The sequence below is a fragment of the Oncorhynchus nerka genome, linkage group LG19 (genome assembly GCF_034236695.1).
Source record: "Oncorhynchus nerka isolate Pitt River linkage group LG19, Oner_Uvic_2.0, whole genome shotgun sequence".
NCBI classification, from domain to species: Eukaryota; Metazoa; Chordata; class Actinopteri; order Salmoniformes; family Salmonidae; genus Oncorhynchus; species Oncorhynchus nerka.
Window position 1 is genome coordinate 6,091,672 of NC_088414.1, and position 27,973 is coordinate 6,119,644.

General features: G+C 45.6%; 1 protein-coding gene across 2 annotated transcripts in view; it reads left to right on the top strand.

Annotated features, from left to right (window-relative positions):
- LOC115146879 (syntaxin-binding protein 1-like) overlaps window positions 1-27,973 on the top strand; it is a 56,162-nt gene that overhangs the window by 10,333 nt on the left and 17,856 nt on the right. For both annotated transcript variants that reach the window (XM_065004675.1, XM_065004674.1), the window contains exons 2-14: window positions 8,956-9,005; window positions 13,634-13,715; window positions 14,758-14,834; window positions 15,198-15,276; window positions 15,656-15,759; window positions 18,837-18,985; window positions 23,337-23,421; window positions 23,769-23,899; window positions 24,643-24,750; window positions 25,058-25,121; window positions 25,222-25,287; window positions 25,367-25,447; window positions 27,435-27,573. In XM_065004675.1, the coding sequence (XP_064860747.1) occupies window positions 8,956-9,005; window positions 13,634-13,715; window positions 14,758-14,834; window positions 15,198-15,276; window positions 15,656-15,759; window positions 18,837-18,985; window positions 23,337-23,421; window positions 23,769-23,899; window positions 24,643-24,750; window positions 25,058-25,121; window positions 25,222-25,287; window positions 25,367-25,447; window positions 27,435-27,573 (1,215 nt within the window). The remainder of the gene's footprint in view (window positions 1-8,955; window positions 9,006-13,633; window positions 13,716-14,757; window positions 14,835-15,197; window positions 15,277-15,655; window positions 15,760-18,836; window positions 18,986-23,336; window positions 23,422-23,768; window positions 23,900-24,642; window positions 24,751-25,057; window positions 25,122-25,221; window positions 25,288-25,366; window positions 25,448-27,434; window positions 27,574-27,973) is intronic.

Here is a 27,973-nt window from a genome sequence, read left to right on the forward strand (position 1 = left end):
CAGTCATTGGCAGCAGAGAACTGGAAGGAGAGGCGGCCAAAGAAAGAATTGGTTTAATTAACACACCAAGAGATTGTGGCAGAAAAATACTTCTCAGTTTACCTCAACATACTAAGAATAAGATACTACCGTGAGGGATTATTCAGGGTCTTCATCTTGTCTGCGCTTGTTAGAATTAAACCTTTCTCTATATTATTTTTTCTCTCACAGTGCCTTGCCCCTTTCCCACTGGTCTTGGCAACAGCAAAGGGTCATACTCACGTCCATCCATTTCCTGCTCTGAGAGTCAGCATGACCTACAGCCAGACTGACAACACAACCTTTGACCCCAGCTGAGATGTGGACGGGAGTTGTTTCTGCTTGCTTGCTATTCCTGTTCAGTTCTCCCGAGATGTCTCTGATCTGGGATCTGTTTGTGTTGTCAGAGTCTGGCAGGAAATGGATGGATGTGAGTGTGACCCTTTGCTGTAGCCACGACCAGTGGGAACGGGGCAAGGCACTGTGCGAGTTTGCGTAACGGCAGACTGGGCTCACAGCTGACTGACTCATGGGTGTCTGTAAACAGCTAAGTCTGTGTTTGAGACACTCTACTCCCTCTGTTACTGACGATCACGCCAAGGAGAGCAGTAGTCAATATTTATATCTCTAATCTATTTTCCTCCGTTTTTTTTATATTTGCTTTGTATACATGTTATAACTGTGTTTAGTATGCTTAATGAAATATGTCCAGGGCATAATTTAACCAAATATTTAACCAAATGTGTCTATTCTCGTCTTGTCTTTTCAAGAGCCATCCAAAATGTCAGCCAGGACCAAACCAGTCGAGCTGCTAATGGTTTTGACTGAGACAATTACGAGAGAATGAAGCTCCTGCTGTGTGCCCTCCAGGACTAGAAGTATAGGTACTCCATGGTCCAGAAGATGAGAGGGAAAATAATATGGGCGGGGCTGTGTCCTGCTTAAAATGGCCGCCGGACTCTTTAAGGGGTGTTACATTCCCTGGGACTGATGCTGAGATCTAGAGAAAATGGGTCATGTAATCGTAGTCGCCGACCCCCAAGGCAGAACCGGAAGGTAAAGGGTTAAATTCACAGTATTGAGTCGCTAGGGCTAGGCATTGTTTGTTGGGGTCAAGGTTGAGGATTCTTCAGGAGTGGAAGACATAATACACAACCGTTACATAACCAATACACATCAATGACACAACAAACAGCCAGCCAGCCTCTCAATTGTTCCTGTGTGGATAAAAGGCTTACAAACCCTGTGCTAAGCATACTCATACTTAATGATAATAACTGATACCAAAGCATATTGAAGTGGAAAGGATAATGGTCTCTGATATCCTGTTGTGGTTTGTCACGTTGTGTTGGTTATCTGTATGAAGAGCGTGTTGAATGACTCCTGCTGGAGCCTAGCATTGTGGTATGGGTTGATGTTAATGGTAGCCTAGCATTGTGGTATGGGTTGATGTTAATGCTAGCCTAGCATTGTGGTATGGGTTGATGCTAATGCTAGCCTAGCATTGATGTTAATGGTAGCATTGGGTATGATGATGCTAATAATGCATTGTGGTATGGGTTGATGTTAATGCTAGCCTAGCATTGTGGTATGGGTTGATGTTAATGCTAGCCTAGCATTGTGGTATGGGTTGATGCTAATGCTAGCCTAGCATTGTGGTATGGGTTGATGCTAATGCTAGTCTAGCATTGTGGTATGGGTTGATGTTAATGCTAATGTTGATGCTAAAGCTAGGCTGCTAAAGCGACAGCTGTTCATTATGCTATGATCTTAGAACACTGCATATGTCTCAGCCGTTCCAATTCTCTCTGCTGTACTCTGGATGACAAAGTCAGCATCAGGTCAATGTGACGTGTCCACCTAATTTGAACATATGATGTTTAACATATCTATAAGATGTCAAATTAATTTAGTATTTACAGTGACACATGCCTCAGGCTGAGGACAGCTATGCCTGATTCACCTACAGTTGAAAGAGCTCTGGGTCTAACCCATCCCAGTGCTTACACTGGTCTGGTCAGAGCCACAGACCGACACAAACACTTAGACGTGCATACTGTATTACTCTAGTCAACTATTTATTTCTAGTAGCATATGCCTGACTTTTATTGGTCACATACACATATTTAGCATATGTTATTGCAGGAGTAGCGAAATGCTTGTGTTCCTAGCTCCAACAGTGCAGTCATATCTAACTAAATGCTTGTGTTCCTAGCTCCAACAGTGCAGTCATATCTAACTAAATGCTTGTGTTCCTAGCTCCAACAGTGCAGTCATATCTAACTAAATGCTTGTGTTCCTAGCTCCAACAGTGCAGTCATATCTAACTAAATGCTTGTGTTCCTAGTTCCAACAGTGCAGTCATATCTAACAATTCACAACATACACACACATCTAAAAGTAAAGAATGGATTTAAGAAATATATAAATGTTAGGACGAGCAATGTCGTAGTGGCGTTGAATAGACTACGGGCATTCGGGAAAATATTCAGACCCCTTGACTTTTCCACATTTTGTTACGTTACAGCCTTATTCTAAGTGCTGTGGGGATGTTTTTCCGCGGCAGGGACTGGGACACTAGTCAGGATCGAGGGAAAGACAAACGGAGCAAAGTACAGAGAGATCCTTGATGAAAACCTGATCCAGAACGCTCTGGACCTCAGACTCGGGGGAAGGTTCACCTTCCAACAGGACAACGACCTTTGGAACACAGCCAAGACAACGCAGGAGTGGCTTCGGGACAAGTCTCTGAATGTCCTTGAGTGGCCCAGCCAGAGCCAGGCCTTGAACCCGATCGAACATCTCTGGAGAGACCTGAAAATAGCTTTGCAGCAACTCTCTCCCATCCAACCTGACAGAACTTGAGGATCTGCAGAGAAAAATGGGAGAAACACCCAAATTACAGGTTTGCCAAGCTTGTATCGTCATACCCAAGAAGAAGAAGAATAAGAATAATAGAATAGAATAAGACTATAAACAAATTTTTTGGGTGAAAAGTCAAGGGGTCTGAATACTTTCCGAATGCACTGTACATATGAAATGAGTAAAACAGTATGTAAACATTATTAAAGTGACCAGTGATTCCATGACTATGTACATAGGGCAACAGCCTCTAAGGTGCAGGGTTGAGTAACTGGGTGGTAGCCGGGTAGTGACAGTGACTAAGTTCAGGGCAGGGTACTGGGTGGAGGCCAGTTTAAGTCTAATTGCCTTGATATAAAAGCTGTTTTTCAGTCTCTCGGTCCCACCTTTGATGCACCTGTACTGACCTCGCCTTCTGGATGTTAGCGGGGTGAACAGGCCGTGGCTCGGGTGGTTGATGCCCTTGATGATCTTTTTGGCCTTCTTGTGACATCGGGTGCTGTAGGTGTCCTGGAGGGCAGGCAGTGTACCCCCGGCGATGCGTTGGACAGACCACACAATCCTATGAAGAGCCCTGCGGTTGAGGGCGGTGCAGTTACTGTACCAGGTGGTGATACAGGATGCTCTCAATGCAAAAGTGTGTGAGGGTCTTAGGGGCCAATTTCTTCAGCCTCCTGAGGTTGAAGAGGCGCTGTTGCCCCTTCTTCACCACACTGTCTGTGTGGGTGGACCATTTCAGATTGTCAGTGATGTGTATGACGAGGAACTTGAATCTTTTCACCTTCTCCACTGCGGTCTCGTTGATGTGGATGGGGGCGTGCTCCCTCTGCTGTTTCCTGTAGTCCACGATCAGCTCCTTCATTTTGTTGATGTTGAGGGAGAGGTTATTTTCCTGGCACCACTCAACCAGGGCCCTCATCTCCTCCCTGTAGCTGTCTTGTCATTGTTAATAATCAGGCCTACTACTGTTGTGTTGTCTGCAAACTTGATGATTGAGTTGGAGGTGTGCGTGGCCATGCAGTCATTGTTGAACAGGGAGTACAGGAGGGGGCTGAGCATACACCCTTGTGGGGCCCCTGTGTTGAGGATCAGCATAGTGGAGGTGATGTTTCCTACCTTCACCACCTGGGGGGCGGCCCGTCAGGATGTCAGGACCCAGTTGCACAGGGCAGGGTTCAGACCCAGGGCCTCATGCTTAATGATGAGCTTGGAGTGTACTATGGTGTTGAAGTCTGAGCTGTAGTCAGTGAACAGCATACTGTACAGAGGTATTCCTCTTGTCCAGATGGGATAGGGCAGTGTGCTGTGCGATGGCGATTGCATCGTCTGTGGATCTGTTGGGACAGAAAACAAATTGAAGTGGGTCTAGGGTGACGGGTAAGGTAGAGGTGATATGTTCCTTAACTAGCCTCTCAAAGCACTTTGTGATGACAGAGGTGAGTGCTACGGGGCGATAGTCATTTATTTCAGTATTCTTTGCTCTCTTGGGTACAGGAACAGTGTTGGACTTCTTGAAGCAAGTGGGGACAGCAGACTGGGATAGGGAGAGATTGGATATGTCCGTAAACTCTCCAGCCAGCTGGTCTGCGCATGCTCTGAGGACACAGCTAGGGATGCAGTCTGGGCCGGCGGCCTTGCGAGGGTTAACACGCTTAAAAGTCTTACTTACGCTGGCCACGGAGAACGATAGCTCACGGTCCTTGGAGACTCCTGTCTGTGACTGTGTGAGGCTGTTAGGCTCTCTACTCTGCTGGTTGACACAGCTGAAAATCTCACTTTTAAAAGTTAATATTCTGTTAACTTGTTAACTGTTAACTCATACATCATACCCAAATCATGTTGTTGACTCATCCTATACTATTATTTGTGGCCAAAGCATAAATTGGAGAAAAAACCCAACTTCAAACTTGTATCTCAAACAGACCGTTTCAAAAGTGTGAAGGATGAGCCGGCCAATTAGCTGTTTACTCGCATTAATATTTTTAATGACTGCTGTACGCCCACAGCGTTCTGTTGTTGGGGTACGCCATCACCATTCCAGCACAGAAAACCTGCTTTTATCATACTTAATTAAAACATATTGTAATCAATTACGTCATATTTCGTAGAAACCTGGAAACACTGGACAGTTGCTTTAAGTTTCCTTCCCCCCTCTGACTGCTATGTGACTGTACTGCCACACAGGGACTGGGGGTCAAGGGGGGAAGAGCCAGAACAATCCTCTACGGGACTGTCTGCTATGTGACTGTACTGCCACACAGGGGGCCTGGGGGAGGGGGTCAAGGAAGAGCCAGAACAATCCTCTCAAGGAAGAGCCAGTCAGACTGCTATGTGACTGTACTGCCACACAGGGGAGGGGGGGGGGGGGTCAAGGAAGAGCCAGAACAATCCTCTCGTCTGCTATGTGACTGTACTGCCACACAGGGAGGGGGGGGGGTCAAGGAAGAGCCAGAACAATCCTCTCAGACTGCTATGTGACTGCTATGTGACTGTGACTGCCACACAGGGGAGGGGGTCAAGGAAGAGCCAGAACAATCCTCTCGCCTGCTATGTGACTGTACTGCCACACAAGGAAGAGCCAGAACAATCCTCTCAGACTGCTATGTGACTGTACTGCCACACAAGGAAGAGCCAGAACAATCCTCTCGTCTGCTATGTGACTGTACTGCCACACAGGGGAGGGGGGGGTCAAGGAAGAGCCAGAACAATCCCTCTCGCCTGCTATGTGACTGTACTGCCACACAGGGGGGGGGGGTCAAGGAAGAGCCAGAACAATCCTCTCAGTCTGCTATGTGACTGTACTGACACACCTGCTGACTGGGAGGGGGGGGGGGTCAAGGAAGAGCCAGAACAATCCCAGAATGGCATCCTGTCTGCTGAAATGGTTTCCTGTGGTATAGCCTAGAAAGAGCTGTAAATAGACAAGAGCTGAATAAGCGATTCACTCTCAGCTATTCCCCACAAAGACTACAACTAAATGAGCACGTCTATTCCAAGGTTGTCCACTTTCCCTATGGAGCTCAGACAAGTATCCTCTTTCTCAGATCCTCTACCACATGGTCACATCAGGGCATCTACGTCTAGAGTGCTGCTTTCCTGTACAGACCGAACCCCCTGGCTTTGAGTGGTCTGTGCTTAAAGGGATAGTACACCTAAATGGCCCTGTACATAGACTGCTTACAGGGTAAGAAAACAAATGTCATTTTGTAATTTAACCATGAGGTGAACGTTGTCTACACAAATGTCTATCGGCAGCATTTACCCAACAAATCCACTTCATTCTCTGAAAGGCCCTGCGGTCTCCACACAGCCCATCCACACACATATCCTGGTTAATCTGTGATAATCCGTTTATATCTCTGTGTACACCTAGATGTTGGCCACTGCTGATCTAAAGGGCTTAGCAGTTTAATACCCTTTTTTATATGGTGATACTGCAAAACATTAAAGAGAGTCATCCTAAATGGATTTATCCCAATACTGCAGCCAGATGGCCAACACCAGCGATCGGGCTAATAGTGGTATCGCCACAGAAACATGGCCGCCTGCCTTGGCCTGCCCCACAGACAACCTATGGGATTAGTCCGTTCGTACTGGAGCCAATGGCAGTCAACCAAAAATAATTGACTTGTTGTTGTTTTTTTTTCATTCGGAGAACGAATTTGTCTTCTCTGCGTATCGGAAAATACATTTGATTCTTTAGTTCTGTTATGGAAGCCATTCTGGAATGTAACTGCATAAGAAGGCATCATCTGTGTTTCAAGATGCATTTGACTCATGTGTAGCCGCAGCCCTCCATTTTGCCAGCTACAGTGTAAGCACAGGAGCCCGCTGAGGGGCGGACGGCTCATAATAATGGCTGGAACGGAGCACATCCAATGGCATCAAACACATGGAAAACACATGGAAATCATTGATTGATTTGATACTATTCCACTGATTCCCCTCCAGCCGTTACCACGAGCCTCGTCCTCCCCAATTAAGGAGCCATATACCCTCCCCTTGCAATGATGTGAGTATTTTATAATGGATGGCAATGCATACATGGGTGCACATATATATATATATACACACACACACACACACACATAAACCATTCACTTAATATAGAACTGAACCCTTGGCAGCGTGCTGATGTGAATGTGGCGACTGAGCAAGTTGAGGAGGCTGCTTGATGGTAACCCTAGATGGCAAGCTGATATGGTCAAAACATATGGATTCAAAATGGGGAGAGGTCTGTCCGTGATAAAGCGCTGCTCTGCTTTCCTGACATCACAATTGACCAAACAAGTCCTACAGGCCCTAGTTTTATCACACCTGGACTTACTGCCCAGTTATAGGGTCAGGTGCTGCAAAGAGGGACATGGACAATTTTACAGTTTCCCCAGAACAGAGCAGCACGACTGGCCCTTAAATGTACACAGAGGCCTTATATCAACAACATGCATATCCATCTCTCTTGGTTGAAAGTAGAGGAAAGACTGACTGCATCACTACTGGTCTTTGTGAGAGGTATTGGCTCGTCAAATGTACTGAATTGTCTGTTCAGTCGGTTAACACACAGCTCAGACACTCATACATACCCCACAAGACACGCCGCCAGAAGTCTCTTCACAGCTCCCAAGTCCAGAACAGAGGTTAGGAAACGCACAGTACTAAATAGAGCCATGAATACACGGACCTCTCTTCCACGTTAGGTATCTCAAGCTAGCAGTAACATCTGGTTTTAAAAAAAAACAGGTGAAACAACACCTCACGGCACAATGCGGACTGTGAAGAGACACACACACACACACACACACACAGCACACAGACACACAGACACACACACACAGCACGCACACACACACAGACACACACACACGCACTATTCTTAGCAATGTAATATATTATTGTAATGTAATAATGGAGCAATGTAAATGTGTATAATGCCCAATGTTTTGTAATGTTTTATCTCTGTTTAGACCACAGGAAGAGTAGTTGCCTTGGTAACAGCTAATGGAGATCTTAATAAAATACTAGATGTACTAAGAGGGGTTGGATGACTTCCGATGGACTAGAATCACATATTCAGCACAACAGCAATTATACATGACAGCTATGAGGCAGGCTGTCAACAGCAGAGCAATGCTGTCCAATGGAAGCATATTCTAGTGTCTGTGTGTTCTGTGGTTGATAGAAGCATATTTTAGTGTCAGTGTGTTCTGTGGTTGATAGAAGCATATTTTAGTGTCTGTGTGTTCTGTGGTTGATAGAAGCATATTCTAGTGTCAGTGTGTTCTGTGGTTGATAGAAGCATATTTTAGTGTCTGTGTGTTCTGTGGTTGATAGAAGCATATTTTAGTGTCAGTGTGTTCTGTGGTTGATAGAAGCATATTTTAGTGTCTGTGTGTTCTGTGGTTGATAGAAGAAGTTCATATTTTTTAGTTGTAGAAGCTGTGTGTTCTGTGGTTGATAGAAGCATATTTTAGTGTCTGTGTGTTCTGTGGTTGATAGAAGCATATTTTTGTCTGTGTGTTCAGTAGTGTGTTCTGTGGTTGATAGAAGCATATTTTAGTGTCTGTGTGTTCTGTGGTTGATAGAAGCATATTTTAGTGTCTGTGTGTTCTGTGGTTGATAGAAGCATATTTTAGTGTCAGTGTGTTCTGTGGTTGATAGAAGCATATTTTAGTGTCAGTGTGTTCTGTGGTTGATAGAAGCATATTTTAGTGTCAGTGTGCTCTGTGGTTGATCTGGAAGTGAAAACTGGTGTCGATCCTCCATAGCGGAATAACTCTTCTTCAGCCTTGTTCCCAGAGGCATGATTATAAGTGTGAGAGAGTCCTCATTTGTGTCCTGTGCTCCACTGTCACTCATCACTATATGGAAACAGTCTGATACCTGTCAATGAATCAAATCAGAGAAAATGACTGTATACTATTAACCAGTACTGTACGCTCAAATCTTCATGTGAGGGGTTTTGACATTGACTCAAAGAAAACCATATCAACTGACATTGGAAGGTTGCACACGGTGAAGAAGCACGTGACGTAACGAATGTTCTGATCCGTTCGTCTACTCTCTTCTCCTTCACAGAGATTATGAATGATGTCATCAAGAAGGTGAAGAAGAAGGGAGAATGGAAGGTGAGAGTCCTATTAGTATTAGTATTTGTCTTTGTTATACTGCAGTTTAACCTTCTTTTTTTTAACTGTGAAAGTATGATTTCACCTCACCTGTGAGAGTATGATTTCACCTCACCTGTGAGAGTATGATTTCACCTCACCTGTGAGAGTATGATTTCACCTCACCTGTGAGAGTATGATTTCACCTCACCTGTGAGAGTATGATTTCACCTCACCTATGAGTATGATTTCACCTCACCTGTATGATTTCACCTCACCTGTGAGAGTATGATTTCACCTCACCTGTGAGAGTATGATTTCACCTCACCTGTGAGAGTATGATTTCACCTCACCTGTGAGAGTATGATTTCACCTCACCTGTGAGAGTATGATTTCACCTCACCTGTGAGAGTATGATTTCACCTCACCTGTGAATGTATGATTTCACCTCACCTGTGAATGTATGATTTCACCTCACCTGTGAGAGTATGATTTCACCTCACCTGTGAATGTATGATTTCACCTCACCTGTGAATGTATGATTTCACCTCACCTGTGAATGTATGATTTCACCTCACCTGTGAGAGTATGATTTCACCTCACCTGTGAATGTATGATTTCACCTCACCTGTGATGATTTCACCTCATGATTTCACCTCACCTGTGAATGTATGATTTCACCTCACCTGTGAGAGTATGATTTCATCTCACCTGTGAATGTATGATTTCACCTCACCTGTGAGAGTATGATTTCACCTCACCTGTATGATTTCACCTCACCTGTGAATGTATGATTTCACCTCACCTGTGAGAGTATGATTTCACCTCACCTGTGAATGTATGATTTCACCTCACCTGTGAGAGTATGATTTCACCTCACCTGTGAGAGTATGATTTCACCTCACCTGTGAGAGTATGATTTCACCTCACCTGTGAGAGTATGATTTCACCTCACCTGTGAGAGTATGATTTCACCTCACCTGTGAGAGTATGATTTCACCTCACCTGTGAGAGTATGATTTCACCTCACCTATGAATGTATGATTTCACCTCACCTGTGAGAGTATGATTTCACCTCACCTGTGAGAGTATGATTTCACCTCACCTGTGAATGTATGATTTCACCTCACCTGTGAATGTATGATTTCACCTCACCTGTGAGAGTATGATTTCACCTCACCTGTGAATGTATGATTTCACCTCACCTGTGAATGTATGATTTCACCTCACCTGTGAATGTATGATTTCACCTCACCTGTGAATGTATGATTTCACCTCACCTGTGAGAGTATGATTTCACCTCACCTGTGAATGTATGATTTCACCTCACCTGTGAATGTATGATTTCACCTCACCTGTGAATGTATGATTTCACCTCACCTGTGAATGTATGATTTCACCTCACCTGTGAGAGTATGATTTCACCTCACCTGTGAATGTATGATTTCACCTCACCTGTGAGAGTATGATTTCACCTCACCTGTGAATGTATGATTTCACCTCACCTGTGAATGTATGATTTCACCTCACCTGTGAATGTATGATTTCACCTCACCTGTGAATGTATGATTTCACCTCACCTGTGAATGTATGATTTCACCTCACCTGTGAATGTATGATTTCACCTCACCTGTGAATGTATGATTTCACCTCACCTGTGAATGTATGATTTCACCTCACCTGTGAATGTATGATTTCACCTCACCTGTGACCTGTGAATGTATGATTTCACCTCACCTGTGAATGTATGATTTCACCTCACCTGTGAATGTATGATTTCACCTCACCTGTGATGTATGATTTCACCTCACCTGTGAATGTATGATTTCACCTCACCTGTGAATGTATGATTTCACCTCACCTGTGAATGTATGATTTCACCTCACCTGTGAATGTATGATTTCACCTCACCTGTGAGAGTGAAGAGGAAAACAGCATGAATAGCTCACAGTGTAGCAAGCCTGGCTCCTGGTCATTTTCACCATTTGTGGCAACTTCGAATCCCAGGTGAGATATCGTTTTTTTCCTTTGAAGTGTAGAATGACATTTATTGTGATTAGTGTTTGCGAAGGGAAGTGCACCAAGATTACAAATATGTCACCCACCACCTGTAGGACTCGGTCCTACAGTATGCAGTAACATTTGAAATGGTGTTTTTTACATTGGATAAAAGTAGAGACTCCGAGCTAGAAAATGTTATATCATACACTGTAGTTGAGGAACAATGGGAAAGTAATTCTGCTTTGAAAGTTGGTAAACATGTAACCTCACTTTTGAGAAAATGGCCCTTGAATATTTTGGTACACCAACCGGAGAGCTCTTCCTTGTCTAAACCATTCAGTGTGGTTCACATCCTCTTAAGCCATTTGCAATGAAAACAACTTTCACCCTATGTCACAGATTCCGTGGTTGCCCTTAGTTGAATATATAATCCGGAGACAGGTGTTTTATACAACAGCCTCCTGTGTTCTCTTTTCAACTCCCTCTGTATTTGGAAATCATCTCTCGGCTTCCAATGGGTGTTCAAGGGATTTCAAAACTCAGTCAACTTCTTCCGTGACAACAACACTGTTGATCACCATTTTTTTATGAGGACAGGGAAGACTCTATAATGTCTGGTTCAATTAAAATGTTTTGACCTAAATCCGGGATTTCCTCATTCATCTGAGTCAGAGAGAGTCAACATGGCACGATCATCCTCCAGAAAGTAGTCCATGGCTATTAACTTCAGCGCTATTAACTTCAGCGCTATTATCTTCAGCGCTATTAACTTCAGCGCTATTAACTTCAGCGCTATTATCTTCAGCGCTATTATCTTCAGCGCTATTAACTTCAGCGCTATTATCTTCAGCGCTATTATCTTCAGCGCTATTAACTTCAGCGCTATTAACTTCAGCGCTATTAACTTCAGCGCTATTAACTTCAGCGCTATTATCTTCAGCGCTATTATCTTCAGCGCTATTAACTTCAGCGCTATTAACTTCAGCGCTATTAACTTCAGCGCTATTAACTTCAGCGCTATTAACTTCAGCGCTATTAACTTCAGCGCTATTAACTTCAGCGCTATTAACTTCAGCGATATTAACTTTAGTGCAGCAATGCAACACTTTTTCAGTTCTTCATGAAATCTTTCAAAAAAAGCTGAGGTAGAAAGGATTATCCACACATTCTGACCAGCTCCTGTTATAGACAGAAGCATGCTACATGGCAGACCAATCAGAACTCGTCTCTCTACATGAAGTGGAAAGGATTACCTACACATTCTGACCAGCTCATGTTATAGACAGAAGCATGCTACATGGCAGACCAATCAGAACTCGTCTCTCTACATGAAGTGGAAAGGATTACCTACACATTCTGACCAGCTCATGTTATAGACAGAAGCATGCTACATGGCAGACCAATCCGAACTCGTCTCTCGGCACGTCCAGCCCATCCATTATCTCAGCCAATCATGGCTAGCGGGAAGGTTCCTGTATTTTTCCATGGCTAAAGCAACTAGACTCCTAATTTAACACTTTTATTTGTATTTACAGATGGCAAACAAGTTTGTTATTAAGGCACATGAAAGTTTATGTTTCAGAAGGCATTTCTGCCCAAAACGTATTTTGATTAAAAAAAACATATATATATTATTTATATATATTTATATATATTATATATATATATTTAATGAGGAGCTTCTTGGAGCCCTTTGGGTAGTGTAGTGCTGCCGGAGCGTACCAGAGCTCCACCACTTTTCAGAATGGTGCTCCTTTAATAAAGTTCAGATCAAAGCTGAGTCAATGTCTCGCAATACATTTGAATGAGTCATTAGTATTCGACACAGGCCTAACATACCGAATATAATATCATACTAAAAGGTTGCCGTTAGACCAAAAACACCACTTAATTTCTTATTTAGGCGACACTCACATATACAACATTTGATATGCATTAATATAATCCTCCACTCACACATGTGTTATTACATGTGTTGTCACCTTGAACCCATGATTACCCCGAACATTCACTATCAACCACCCTAGTGGTATACACCACATGACAGCTATTGGACAAGACCGTAAGGCTCTTCCACTTGTCACTTAGAAATGTCCTTGTTTTTGAAAGAAAAGCACTTTTTTTTTTGTCCATATAAAATGACATCAAATTGATCAGAAATACAGTAGACGTTGTTAATGTTGTATAATGACTAGAAAAGGCCTTCTGGATAGCTACATCAAAAGTAGTCATATGGGCTATCTAAATGTAATTTAAATCAATCTTTTTTAGGTGCTCCTCAGTACTGTTTGATGCTCGTTGTGAAGTTGGGTGTACTGCACCAGTGCTACCAATGAAACATTTGAATATGATTAGAGAGTCCTAACCTTGTTTTCCAAACCCTCTGTCTTACTCTCCTCAGGCGCTGATTGTGGACCAGCTGAGCATGAGGATGTTGAATATGATTAGAGAGTCCTAACCTTGTTTTCCAAACCCTCTGTCTTACTCTCCCTGGTTTCTCATTGGTTTCTCTTCCTGGCCTCAGGCGCTGATTGTGGACCAGCTGAGCATGAGGATGTTGAATATGATTAGAGAGTCCTAACCTTGTTTTCCAAACCCTCTGTCTTTACTCTCCCTGGTTTCTCATTGGTTTCTCTTCCTGGCCCCAGGCGCTGATTGTGGACCAGCTGAGCATGAGGATGTTGTCCTCTTGCTGCAAGATGACAGACATCATGTCAGAGGGCATCACCAGTAAGCACTCTTTTTGATTTAAACCTCATCAGCCTCTATTGTTATACTGTATGTGGGACCGGTGTCGATTGCCTCTGCGGTGTGTTTTGATTGGCTTACATACGACCAGAGGATCAGGGTTGGTGTAGGTCTTTTATTCTCTGATAATGACAGCAAAAACGTCCAATGAACAACCGTGCTGCCCTAATACGCCAAACTCCTCTCTTCCACATGGGTGCAGTAAACAGGGCATATAACAATAAGCTTGTGAATGACATAATGTAAGACAAATGCCATTTACATTATGAAAGAGAAATGTACTGTATAGCCTACAGGCCTAGACTAGACAAGTCTCTCAATAATAGCCAGGCAGTTACATACAGTACAGCACAGCACAGTACATGACATGCACTTGCAAACTAACAGTTTAAATATCGTCAACATAACTCGACAAACAGAAACACGTGACATACCTGATAATGACAGGAAAACCTTCCATTAACAAATACTTAGCTGCCCAAACTTCTCTGCAAAGTACAAATGAACACCCCAATATATTGGTGGGAGACCATTATAATGTAAGTGACCATATAAAGTCATTATAAGTGTTGTAACACATATGATTGATTATGATTTCATGGGGAAATGTTTCAGTAACTGAAGGGAGGGGGGGGCAGAAGGAGAGTGATGTGTGCAACATTAAAAAGGACTCTTACAACAACAATAGGAATGTACACTAATATCAGGGAACTATTCAGGTATTGTGTAATTATACGTGAAATTCAACACTTGTTACATATGCACTGTAGCTACCATTTGGCTACCATGACTCAGCCATCAGCTAACATGATATAACCACCTCTACCTCTCTCTCTCTACCTCTCTCTCTCTCTCTCTCTCTCTGTCTCTGTCTCTGTCTCTGTCTCTCTCTCTCTCTCTCTCTCTCTCTCTTTCTCTCTTTCTTTCTCTCTCTCTCTCTCTCTCTGTCTCTCTCTCTCTCTTCTCTCTCTCTTCTCTCTTTCTCTCTCTGTCTCTCTCTGTCTCTCTCTCTCTCCCCCCCTAGTTGTGGAGGATATAAACAAGCGACGAGAGCCTCTTCCCACCCTGGAGGCCATTTACCTGATTACCCCCACTGACAAGGTACACACACACACACCATCATCTCCCTCTCGCAGTCTATATTTAGAACACTATCTCTGACAGCGTTCTGTTCTCACTGTACACAGAGACCATATGCCACCATTCTGTATAAGATGGTACCCAAACCCAGGGTTGTTGACTCAGCCTACGCAAACCACACAATACTCATGTGTGTCTGTGGACAGGATCTCTAGCTTCCTTCCTTCTACCAGTTTTACTCTCTACCTCTCCCATCCTTATTCAAACACGTACAGCACATGCAGGCCCACGCTGACAGACACATGCTGACAGAAACACACACACACACACACACACACACACACACGACAGACGTTTTACGCTCTTGTGTCCTTCTCTCTCCAGTCTGTGCAGACCCTAATTGGAGACTTCAAAGACCCCCATTCAGCCAAATACAAAGCAGCCCACGTCTTCTTCACTGACTGTGAGTAGCTCCCGGAGGAGCCTTTCCACTACACCTCAAGCGCTCTGCGGATTCACTACACAGCTCAATGGACATGAGTGCAACCTCAGCCATTCATTCTTGGTGGAGAGGGCTGTGACGTTGGTCAAATTACCTCATGGAAGGAATAATGTGCAATGAAAGAAAACACTCTTTTTTTAAAATATGATTTATTTTTAAATAGAGCTCATCATTTTCAGCATCATCATCCTTTGAAACAAGGGTTCTTAATATACCAGCCCATGTTTTAATATGCTTTTATCAAACCCACAATCCTGATGTTGTAAGTGCCATGCATGCTCTACCAACTGAGCCACGCAGAACCACCACTCACACTCACATCAACCTCTCCCTGTTTCAGCCTGCCCAGACCCACTTTTCAACGAGGTAGTGAAGAGCCGTGCCTCCAAATCCATCAAGACCCTGACGGAGATCAACATCGCCTTCCTGCCCTACGAATCGCAGGTACCAAACGGAGGGAGAGAAACAGAAGGAGAGAGACAGGGAAATATAGAGATGGAGGGAGATTGAGCGATCCATGAAGAGCCAGAGGGAAAGATCCAGAGATAGAGGGATCCTAGAATAGCCAGAGAGTTATGTACATATCAGTTTACTGCCACTATGCATATTGTCTTCTTCCAATGACCTGTTCTCTTCTTCTTCTTATTGATATTGATTATTGTACGACAATGTTGAGGGAGCACATAAATATTTCACTGCACCTTTTATAACTTTTGTAAACTGAGTATGTAACAAATACAATTTTGTTTGGTTTGATTTGAGATCGATTGAGATGGAGAGAGAAATGTTCAAGTCCGGTTTCAGGTCCGGGCTCTGGCTGGTCCACTCAAGGACATTCAGAGACTTGTCCCGAAGCCACTCCTGCGTTGTCTTGGCTGTGTGCTTACGGTCGTTGTCCTGTTGGAAGGTGAACCTTGTACCAGTCTGAGGTTCTGAGTGCTCTGGAGCAGGTTTTCATCAAGGAATTCTCTGTACTTTGCTCCATTCATCTTTCCCTCGATCCTGACTAGTCTCCCAGTCCCTGCCACTGAAAAACATCCCCATTGTATGATGATACCAACACCATGCTTCACCGTAGGGATGGTGTCAGGTTTCCTCCAGATGTGACGCTTCGCATTAAGGCCAAAAAGTTCAACCTTGGTTTCATCAGACCGAAGAATCTTGTTTCTCATGGTTTGAGAGTCCTTTAGGTGTCTTCTGGCAAACTCCAAGTGGACTGATGAGTGGCTTCCATCTGGCCACTCCACCATAAAGGCCTGATTAGTGGAGTGCTGCAGAGATGGGAGAACCTTCCAGAAGGACAACCATCTCCACAGAGGAACTTTGGAGCTCTCACAGTAACCATCTGGTTCTTGGTCACCTCCCTGACCAAGGCCCTTCTCCCCCGATTGCTCAGTTTGGCCGGGCGACCAGCTCTAGGAAGAGTTTTTGTGGTTCTAAACTTCTTCCATTTAAGAATGATGGAGGCCACTGTGTTCTTGATGCCACTGTGTTCTTGGGGACCTTCAATGCTGCAGAAATGTTTTGTACCCTTCCCCAGATCTGTGCCTCGACACAATCCTGTCTCTGAGCTCTACAGATAATTCCTTCAACCTCATGGCTTAGTTTTTGCGCTGACAGGCACTGTCAACTGTGGGACCTTATATATACAGGTGTGTGCCTTTCCAAATCATGTCCAATCAATTGAATTTACCACTGGTGGATTCCAATTAAGTTGTGGAAACATCTCAAGGATGATCAGAAACAGGATGCACATTACCCACATTTCGAGTCTCATAGCAAAGAATATTTATGTAAATACGTTATTTTATATATATATATACATTTGCAGACATTTCAAAAAATTTTTTTTTTTTTGTCATTATGGGGTATTGTGATGTCATTATGGGGTATTGTGATGTCATTATGGGGTATTGTGATGTCATTATGGGGTATTGTGATGTCATTATGGGGTATTGAGATGTCATTATGGGGTATTGTGATGTCATTATGGGGTATTGTGATGTCATTATGGGGTATTGTGATGTCATTATGGGGTATTGTGATGTCATTATGGGGTATTGTGTGTAGATTGATGAGGACATTTTTTTATTTAATCCGTATTAGAATAAGGCTGTAACATTAAAAAATATGGGGAAAGTTAAGGGGTCCGACTACTTTCCGAATGCACTTTACATTACCAATAAATATGCCATAAAAACAAACCAAGGACACGACACACAGACACTAAAAGCAGTAGACGAGAGAGGAATGGCAGAGGCCACTTCACTGTCCCATCATACACACATACAGGAAGGAAAGGCCATGTCACTGTCCCATCATACACACATACAGGAAGGAAAGGCCACGGTCACTGTCCCATCATACACACATACAGGAAGGAAAGGCCATGTCACTGTCCCATCATACACACATACAGGAAGGAAAGGCCACGGTCACTGTCCCATCATACACACATACAGGAAGGAAAGGCCATGTCACTGTCCCATCATACACACATACAGGAAGGAAAGGCCACGGTCACTGTCTCATCATACACACCTACAGGAAGGAAAGGCCATGTCACTGTCTCATCATACACACATACAGGAAGGAAAGGCCACGGTCACTGTCCCATCATACACACATACAGGAAGGAAAGGCCACGGTCACTGTCCCATCATACACACATACAGGAAGGAAAGGCCACGGTCACTGTCCCATCATACACACATACAGGAAGGAAAGGCCACGGTCACTGTCCCATCATACACACATACAGGAAGGAAAGGCCACGGTCACTGTCTCATCATACACACATACAGGAAGGAAAGGCCACGTCACTGTCCCATCATACACACATACAGGAAGGAAAGGCCACGGTCACTGTCCCATCATACACACATACAGGAAGGAAAGGCCACGGTCACTGTCCCATCATACACACATACAGGAAGGAAAGGCCACGGTCACTGTCCCATCATACACACATACAGGAAGGAAAGGCCACGGTCACTGTCTCATCATACACACATACAGGAAGGAAAGGCCACGTCACTGTCCCATCATACACACATACAGGAAGGAAAGGCCACGGTCACTGTCTCATCATACACACATACAGGAAGGAAAGGCCACGTCACTGTCCCATCATACACACATACAGGAAGGAAAGGCCACGGTCACTGTCCCATCATACACACATACAGGAAGGAAAGGCCACGGTCACTGTCCCATCATACACACATACAGGAAGGAAGGTCCCATCATACACACATACAGGAAGGGCCACGGTCACTGTCCCATCATACACACATACAGGAAGGAAAGGCCACGGTCACTGTCCCATCATACACACATACAGGAAGGAAAGGCCACGTCACTGTCCCATCATACACACATACAGGAAGGAAAGGCCACGGCCACTGTCCCATCATACACACATACAGGAAGGAAAGGCCACGTCACTGTCCCATCATACACACATACAGGAAGGAAAGGCCAAATAACATTTGATTGATGAAATGTGTGTGTGTGTGCAGGTATACTCTCTGGACAACCCGGATGCCTTCCAGAGTTTCTACAGCCCCCATAAGACCCCACTGAAGAACCCAGTGATGGAGAGGCTGGCAGACCAGCTGGCCACCCTGTGCGCCACCCTGAAGGAGTACCCTGCTGTCAGATACCGAGGGTGAGACACAGGGGGCGCATCTCAGACAATGGGGACATTAGGAAAAGCAATATTACTGTGTCCCAAATGGCAGCCTATTTAATTTACATTTACATTTAAGTCATTTAGCAGACGCTCTTATCCAGAGCGACTTACAAATTGGTGCATTCACCTTATGACATCCAGTGGAGCATCCACTTTACAATAGTGCATCTTTTAAGGGGGGTGAGAAGGATTACTTTATCCTATCCTAGGTATTCCTTAAAGAGGTGGGGTTTCAGGTGTCTCCGGAAGGTGGTGATTGACTCCGCTGTCCTGGCGTCGTGAGGGAGTTTGTTCCACCATTGGGGGGCCAGAGCAGCGAACAGTTTTGACTGGGCTGAGCGGGAACTGTACTTCCTCAGTGGTAGGGAGGCGAGCAGGCCAGAGGTGGATGAACGCAGTGCCCTTGTTTGGGTGTAGGGCCTGATCAGAGCCTGGAGGTACTGAGGTGCCGTTCCCTCACAGCTCCGTAGGCAAGCACCATGGTCTTGTAGCGGATGCGAGCTTCAACTGGAAGCCAGTGGAGAGAGCGGAGGAGCGGGGTGACGTGAGAGAACTTGGGAAGGTTGAACACCAGACGGGCTGCGGCGTTCTGGATGAGTTGTAGGGGTTTAATGGCACAGGCAGGGAGCCCAGCCAACAGCGAGTTGCAGTAATCCAGACGGGAGATGACAAGTGCCTGGATTAGGACCTGCGCCGCTTCCTGTGTGAGGCAGGGTCGTACTCTGCGGATGTTGTAGAGCATGAACCTACAGGAACGGGCCACCGCCTTGATGTTAGTTGAGAACGACAGGGTGTTGTCCAGGATCACGCCAAGGTTCTTAGCGCTCTGGGAGGAGGACACAGTGGAGTTGTCAACCGTGATGGCGAGATCATGGAACGGGCAGTCCTTCCCCGGGAGGAAGAGCAGCTCCGTCTTGCCGAGGTTCAGCTTGAGGTGGTGATCCGTCATCCACACTGATATGTCTGCCAGACATGCAGAGATGCGATTCGCCACCTGGTCATCAGAAGGGGGAAAGGAGAAGATTAATTGTGTGTCGTCTGCATAGCAATGATAGGAGAGACCATGTGAGGTTATGACAGAGCCAAGTGACTTGGTGTATAGCGAGAATAGGAGAGGGCCTAGAACAGAGCCCTGGGGGACGCCAGTGGTGAGAGCATGTGGTGAGGAGACAGATTCTCGCCACGCCACCTGGTAGGAGCGACCTGTCAGGTAGGACGCAATCCAAGCGTGGGCCGCGCCGGAGATGCCCAACTCGGAGAGGATGGAGAGGAGGATCTGATGGTTCACAGTATCGAAGGCAGCCGATAGGTCTAGAAGGATGAGAGCAGAGGAGAGAGAGTTAGCTTTAGCAGTGCGGAGCGCCTCCGTGATACAGAGAAGAGCAGTCTCAGTTGAATGACTAGTCTTGAAACCTAACTGATTTGGATCAAGAAGGTCATTCTGAGAGAGATAACGGGAGAGCTGGCCAAGGACGGCACGTTCAAGAGTTTTGGAGAGAAAAGAAAGAAGGGATACTGGTCTGTAGTTGTTGACATCGGAGGGATCGAGTGTAGGTTTTTTCAGAAGGGGTGCAACTCTCGCTCTCTTGAAGACGGAAGGGACGTAGCCAGCGGTCAGGGATGAGTTGATGAGCGAGGTGAGGTAAGGGAGAAGGTCTCCGGAAATGGTCTGGAGAAGAGAGGAGGGGATAGGGTCAAGCGGGCAGGTTGTTGGGCGTCCTGCCGTCACAAGACGCGAGATTTCGTCTGGAGAGAGAGGGGAGAAAGAGGTCAGAGCACAGGGTAGGGCAGTGTGAGCAGAACCAGCGGTGTCGTTTGACTTAGCAAACGAGGATCGGATGTCGTCGACCTTCTTTTCAAAATGGTTGACGAAGTCATCTGCAGAGAGGGAGGAGGGGGGAGGGGGAGGAGGATTCAGGAGGGAGGAGAAGGTGGCAAAGAGCTTCCTAGGGTTAGAGGCAGATGCTTGGAATTTAGAGTGGTAGAAAGTGGCTTTAGCAGCAGCGACAGAAGAGGAAAATGTAGAGAGGAGGGAGTGAAAGGATGCCAGGTCCGCAGGGAGGCGAGTTTTCCTCCATTTCCGCTCGGCTGCCCGGAGCCCTGTTCTGTGAGCTCGCAATGAGTCGTCGAGCCACGGAGCGGGAGGGGAGGACCGAGCCGGCCTGGAGGATAGGGGACATAGAGAGTCAAAGGATGCAGAAAGGGAGGAGAGGAGGGTTGAGGAGGCAGAATCAGGAGATAGGTTGGAGAAGGTTTGAGCAGAGGGAAGAGATGATAGGATGGAAGAGGAGAGAGTAGCGGGGGAGAGAGAGCGAAGGTTGGGACGGCGCGATACCATCCGAGTAGGGGCAGTGTGGGAAGTGTTGGATGAGAGCGAGAGGGAAAAGGATACAAGGTAGTGGTCGGAGACTTGGAGGGGAGTTGCAATGAGGTTAGTGGAAGAACAGCATCTAGTAAAGATGAGGTCGAGCGTATTGCCTGCCTTGTGAGTAGGGGGAAGGTGAGAGGGAGAGGTCAAAAGAGGAGAGGAGTGGAAAGAAGGAGGCAGAGAGGAATGAGTCAAAGGTAGACGTGGGGAGGTTAAAGTCGCCCAGAACTGTGAGAGGTGAGCCGTCCTCAGGAAAGGAGCTTATCAAGGCATCAAGCTCATTGATGAACTCTCCGAGGGAACCTGGAGGGCGATAAATGATAAGTATGTTAAGCTTGAAAGGGCTGGTAACTGTGACAGCATGGAATTCAAAGGAGGCGATAGACAGATGGGTAAGGGGAGAAAGAGAGAATGACCACTTGGGAGAGATGAGGATCCCGGTGCCACCACCCCGCTGACCAGAAGCTCTCGGGGTGTGCGAGAACACGTGGGCGGACGAAGAGAGAGCAGTAGGAGTAGCAGTGTTATCTGTGGTGATCCATGTTTCCGTCAGTGCCAAGAAGTCGAGGGACTGGAGGGAGGCATAGGCTGAGATGAACTCTGCCTTGTTGGCCGCAGATCGGCAGTTCCAGAGGCTACCGGAGACCTGGAACTCCACGTGGGTCGGGCGCGCTGGGACCACCAGATTAGGGTGGCCGCGGCCACGCGGTGTGGAGCGTTTGTATGGTCTGTGCAGAGAGGAGAGAACAGGGATAGACAGACACATAGTTGACAGGCTACAGAAGAGGCTACGCTAATGCAAAGGAGATTGAATGACAAGTGGACTACACGTCTCGAATGTTCAGAAAGTTGAGCTTACGTAGCAAGAATCTTATTGACTAAAATGATTAAAAATGATACAGTACTGCTGAAGTAGGCTAGCTGGCAGTGGCTGCGTTGTTGACTTTGTAGGCTAGCTGGCAGTGGCTGCGTTGTTGATTCGGGGGCTAGCTGGCTAGCTAGCAGTGTTGATTACGTTACGTTACGTTAAAAGAACGACAATAGCTGGCTAGGTAACCTAGAAAATCGCTCTAGACTACACAATTATCTTTGATACAGAGACGGCTATGTAGCTAGCTAAGTAGCTAGCTACGATCAAACAAATCAAACCGTTGTACTGTAATGAAATGAAATGAAAATGTGATACTACCTGTGGAGCGAGGCGGAATGCGACCGGGTTGTTAAGTTCTATTCGGTAGACGTTGGCTAGCTGTTGGCTAGCTAGCAGTGTCTCCTACGTTAAGGACGACAAATAGCTGGCTAGCTAACCTCGGTAAATTAAGATAATCACTCTAAAACTACACACTCTAAACTACACAATTATCTTGGATACGAAGACAGCAAAGACAACTATGTAGCTAGCTAACACTACACTAATCAAGTCATTCAGTTGAGGGTAATAGTTACTACAGTGCTGCTATACGGTAGACGGTGGACGTTAGCTAGCTGGCTAGCTGCTGGGCAGATAGCAGTGTAGGCTACGTTAGGACGACGAAATACGATAATTACGCAATTATCTTTGATACAAAGACGGCTATGTAGCTAGCTAAGAAGAAATTGCTAAGATTAGACAAATCAAACCGTTGTACTATAATGAAATGTAATGAAATGTAATGAAAAGTTATACTACCTGCAGACCGAAGTGCGTATGCGACCGCTCGCTCCAACCCGGAAGATTATTCCCTATGTAAGAACTACTGGGAACGGGTCAGAAGTAGTATAGGGACTAGGTTACCATTTGGGAGGCAACCTCTCATTGACAGGGGGTCAGTGAATGGGATAGAAACATATTGTTAACTTCCATCCACTCTTTCTCTCTCTCGCTCTCTCTACCTCTCTCACTCTCTCTCTCTACCTCTCTCTCTCTCTCTCTCTCTCTCTCTCTCTCTCTCTCTCTCTCTTTCGCTCTCTCTCGCTCAGGGAGTACAAAGACAATGCCACCCTGGCCCAGCTGTTGCAGGACAAACTGGACGCCTACAAGGCAGATGACCCCACCATGGGGGAGGTGAGGGAGGGATTTATGAGATTAGAGGTAGAAGGAAATGTTTTAGCAGTGAACCTATGAGAACATAGAAGATATGAACCTGACATGTACTGTTACCGTGTGCTACTTTAATAAACAACCAGCTACAAAAGATCCCACCTCACTGTAGCACTTTGCAATTGGCTTTCAATGGAAGGGTGTTATAAAGGAAATGTTATTGATATTACTGTATACATATTGGCTTTCAATGGAAGGGTGTTATAAAGGAAATGTATTATTATTCAAATTACTGTATACATATTTGATGTAGGAGCTATCAGGACACAGAGTAAATCCTCTCTCCTCTACCCCTCTATCTCTCCATCCAGGGTCCCGATAAGGCTCGTTCTCAGCTGATCATCCTGGACAGGGCTTTTGACCCCGTCTCCCCCGTACTGCATGAGCTCACCTTCCAGGCCATGGGCTACGACCTGCTGCCCATTGAAAACGACGTCTACAGGTACGTCTGGGTGCATTTGCGTGTGTGTGTGTGTGTGTGTGTGTGTGTGTGTGTGTGTGTGTGTGTGTGTGTGTGTGTGTCTCGGCATTCACATCCCTCCCTTAAGTAGTCTCCAAGGAAAGAGACAGGCTGAGGCCTAGCTAGCTGCGAAGGTTTAGGTGTAACTACTGTCAATAGAAGAAAAGAAGAAAAGAATCTGCAGCGCCCACAGAATCTTTCACTACAAGGTCTGTGGTGTTTTAGATCGCTAGAGACTTCGATACCTTTCCCACACACACTTACATTCAGGGCTCAGGCGTCTGTGCCAGGTTCGAAGAATGGCTTTGCAATTTAGCCTAGATTCCGTTTGGTCTTGTGTTGAAATATTTGGCTGTGAATTCTATGTGCTGGAGTTTCTATATAGTGAATTCTATGTGCTGGAGTTTCTATATAGTGAATTCTATGTGCTGGAGTTTCTATATAGTGAATTCTATGTGCTGGAGTTTCTATATAGTAAATTCTATGTGCTGGAGTTTCTATATAGTGTAGTGTAGTAACACAATGTTGTTGCTGGCTGCTGATGTTGATTACAGTAAATATATGAGTGCTTTTGCCTGTTTGGACCCAATTTATCTTTGCCTCTCCCCCTGTCTCCATCTAGCTTCCTGTCTCCGTCTAGCTTCCTGTCTCTGTCTATCTACCTGGCTAATTATTTCCCCCTGTATATCTGTCTGACTGTCCATTCACGTGTCTGTCTGTATCAGATATGATTCCCCTGGGATGGGAGACACTTCTCAGAAGGAGGTCCTGCTGCACGAGGACGATGACCTGTGGGTGGGGCTCAGACACAAACATATAGCTGAGGTGTCCACGTAAGTCACACACCCGTTTCTCTCTCTCTCGTCCTCTCTCTCTCTCGTCCTCTCTCTCTCTCGTCCTCTCTCTCTCTCGTCCCCTCTCTCTCTCTCGTCCTCTCTCTCTCTCTCGTCCTCTCTCTCTCTCTCGTCCTCTCTCTCTCTCTCGTCCTCTCTCTCTCTCGTCCTCTCTCTCTCTCGTCCTCTCTCTCTCTCGTCCATATCACTGCCACTGTTTGAAAAAATAAAGCCATAACAAAGTAGAGCTCTCCTACTTACTAGTTCTCTTCTGCTATCTCTATCTATCTTCTCCAACTGCCATCAGGGAGGTGACACGCCAACTGAAGGACTTCTCTGCTAGCAAGAGGATGAACACTGCTGGAGAGAAGGTACGGAGCGAGGGATGCTTTCAGAAAGCCTCCCCGTCTGGTAATACTCTTTGTCAGTACGTTCCTACGGCTGAGTGGACCGTGTTGTGTGTTCCAACAGACCACCATGAGGGACCTCTCTCAGATGCTGAAGAAGATGCCCCAGTACCAGAAGGAGCTGAGCAAGGTTAGTGTGTGTGTCTGTGTGTGTGTCTGTATGTGCACATGACATGTGTGTACTGACCCTGTCTCACTGTGTGTCTCAGTACTCCACTCACCTGCAGCTGGCTGAGGACTGCATGAAGCACTACCAGGGCACAGTGGACAAGTTGTGTCGGGTGGAGCAGGTAAAGGACAGGAAGGGATGGAGGGGAGATGAGGGATGGAAGTGATGGCAGGGAAGAGGTGGGAGGGGATGGAGAGAGGAGGCATAGCAAGGGACAGAGAGGATGGGAGAAGAGGCTCATTCTAGGGCACTATAGCCCAATGCGTCGCTGTTATAGATAGATAGATTAGATTGGTAGATTGATAGATAGATTGGGGGTACGACCCTGCGATAGACTAGCGTCCTGTCCAAGGGTTGTACTTGTACATCAAGCTGCCTCACGCTACAGAAACACACTATTGGGAACGGGAAAGGGGATATCTAGCCAGTTGCACAACTGAATGCATTCAATCGAAATTTGCCTTCCGCGTTTTTCCCAACCCGTCTACCATTCCGACTCCCAAACTTACTTACTTACTTGTACAGTATAGGGCACTACACTGCATTCTGAAAGTATTCAGACCCCTTTCATTTTTCAACATTTTTGTTACATTACAGCCGTATTCTAAAATTGATTATAGTTTCCTCGTTAATCTACACACAATACCCTATAATGAAGAAGCAAAAACAGGTTTTTAGACATATTTGCTAATGTATTAAAAATAAGAAACTGAAATACAAAAGTATTCAGACCCTTTACTCAGTACATTGTTGAAGCACCTTTGGCAGCGATTACAGCCTTGAGTCTTCTTGGGCATGACACAACAAGCTTGGCACACCTGTATTTGGGGAGTTTCTCTCATTCTTCTCTGCAAATCCGCTTGGATGGGGAGCGTCGATGCAACAGCTATTTTCAGGTCTCTCCAGAGATGTTCGATCGGGTTCAAGTCCGGGCTCTGGCTGGGCCACTCAAGGATATTCAGAGACTTTTCCCAAAGCCACTACTGTGTTGTCTTGGCTGTGTGCTTAGGGTTGTTGTCCTGATGGAAGGTGAACCTACACCCCAGTCTGAGGTCCTGAACGCTCTGGAGCAGGTTTTCATCAAGGATCTATCTGTACTTTGTCTGTTCATCTTTCCCTCGATCCTGACTAGTCTCCCAGTCCCTGCAGCTGAAAAACATCCTCACAGCATGATGCTGCCACCACCATGCTTCACCATAGGGATGGTGCCAGGTTTCCTCCAGACGTAATACTTGGCATTCAGGCCAAAGAGTTCAATCTTGGTTTTATCACACCAGAGAATCTTGATTCTCATGGTCGGAGAGTCTTTAGGTGCCTCTTGGCAAACTCCAAGTGGGCTGTCTTGTGCCTTTTACTGAGGAGTGGCTTCCGTCTGGCCACTCTACCATAAAGGCCTGATTGGTGGAGTGCTGCAGAGATGGTTTTCCTTCTGGAAGGTTCTCCCATCTCCACAGAGAAACTCTGGAGCTCTGTCAGAGTGACCATCCCCTAATTGCTCAGTTTGGCCAGCTCTAGGAAGAGACTTGGTGGTTCCAATCTTCTTCCATTTAAGAATGATGGGGGAGACTTTTCTTGGGGACCTTCAATGCTGCAGACATTTTTTGAGACCCTTCCCCAGATCTGTGCCTCGACACAATCCTGTCTCGGAGCTCTACGGACAATTCCTTTGACCTCATGGCTTGGTTTTTGCTCTGACATGCACTGTCAACTGTGGGACCTTATATAGACAGGTGTGTGCCTTTCCAAATCATGTCCAATCAATCAAATTTACCTCAGGTGGACTCCAATCAAGGATGAACAAGGAGGTGATCAATGGAAACAGGATGCAGCTGAGCTCAATTTTGAGTCTCAGAAAAGGGTCTGAATACTTATGTAAATAAGGTATTTCCGTTTTTATTTGTAATGTCTAAACGAAAAATGTCTAAACCTGTTTTCTTTGTCATTATGGGGTATTGTGTGTAGATTGATGAGGAAAAAATTTAACATTTTAGAATAAGGCTGTAACGTAACAAAATGTGGAAAGGGTCAAGGGGTCTGAATGCACTGTATATAAGGAATGGGTTGCTATTTGGTATGTATCTCTAATCTCCTGTCTGTGTGGCATGTAGGACTTGGCCATGGGTACAGACGCTGAAGGGGAGAAGATCAAGGACCCCATGAGGGCCATCGTGCCCATCCTGCTGGACGCCAATGTTACAACCCACGACAAGATCCGCATCATCCTTCTCTACATCTTCCTCAAGAATGGTGAAACTGAAAGATGCTCAACTTTTAACCCTAACATTTACCCTAACCCTAGCTTCATATCCACATCCCAGTTCAACCCTAACCTAAACCACAACCTTAACCCTAGCTTCATATCCACATCCCAGTTCAAGCCTAACCTAAACCACAACCCTAACATTTACCCTAACCCTAGCTTCATATCCACATCCCAGTTCAACCCTAACCTAAACCACAACCCTAACATTTACCCTAATCCTAGCTTCATGTCCACATCCCAGTTCAACCCTAACCTAAACCACAACCCTAACATTTACCCTAATCCTAGCTTCATATCCACATCCCAGTTCAACCCTAACCTAAACCACAACCTTAATCTAATGCTAGCTTCATTTCCACATGCCAATTCAACCCTAACCTAAAC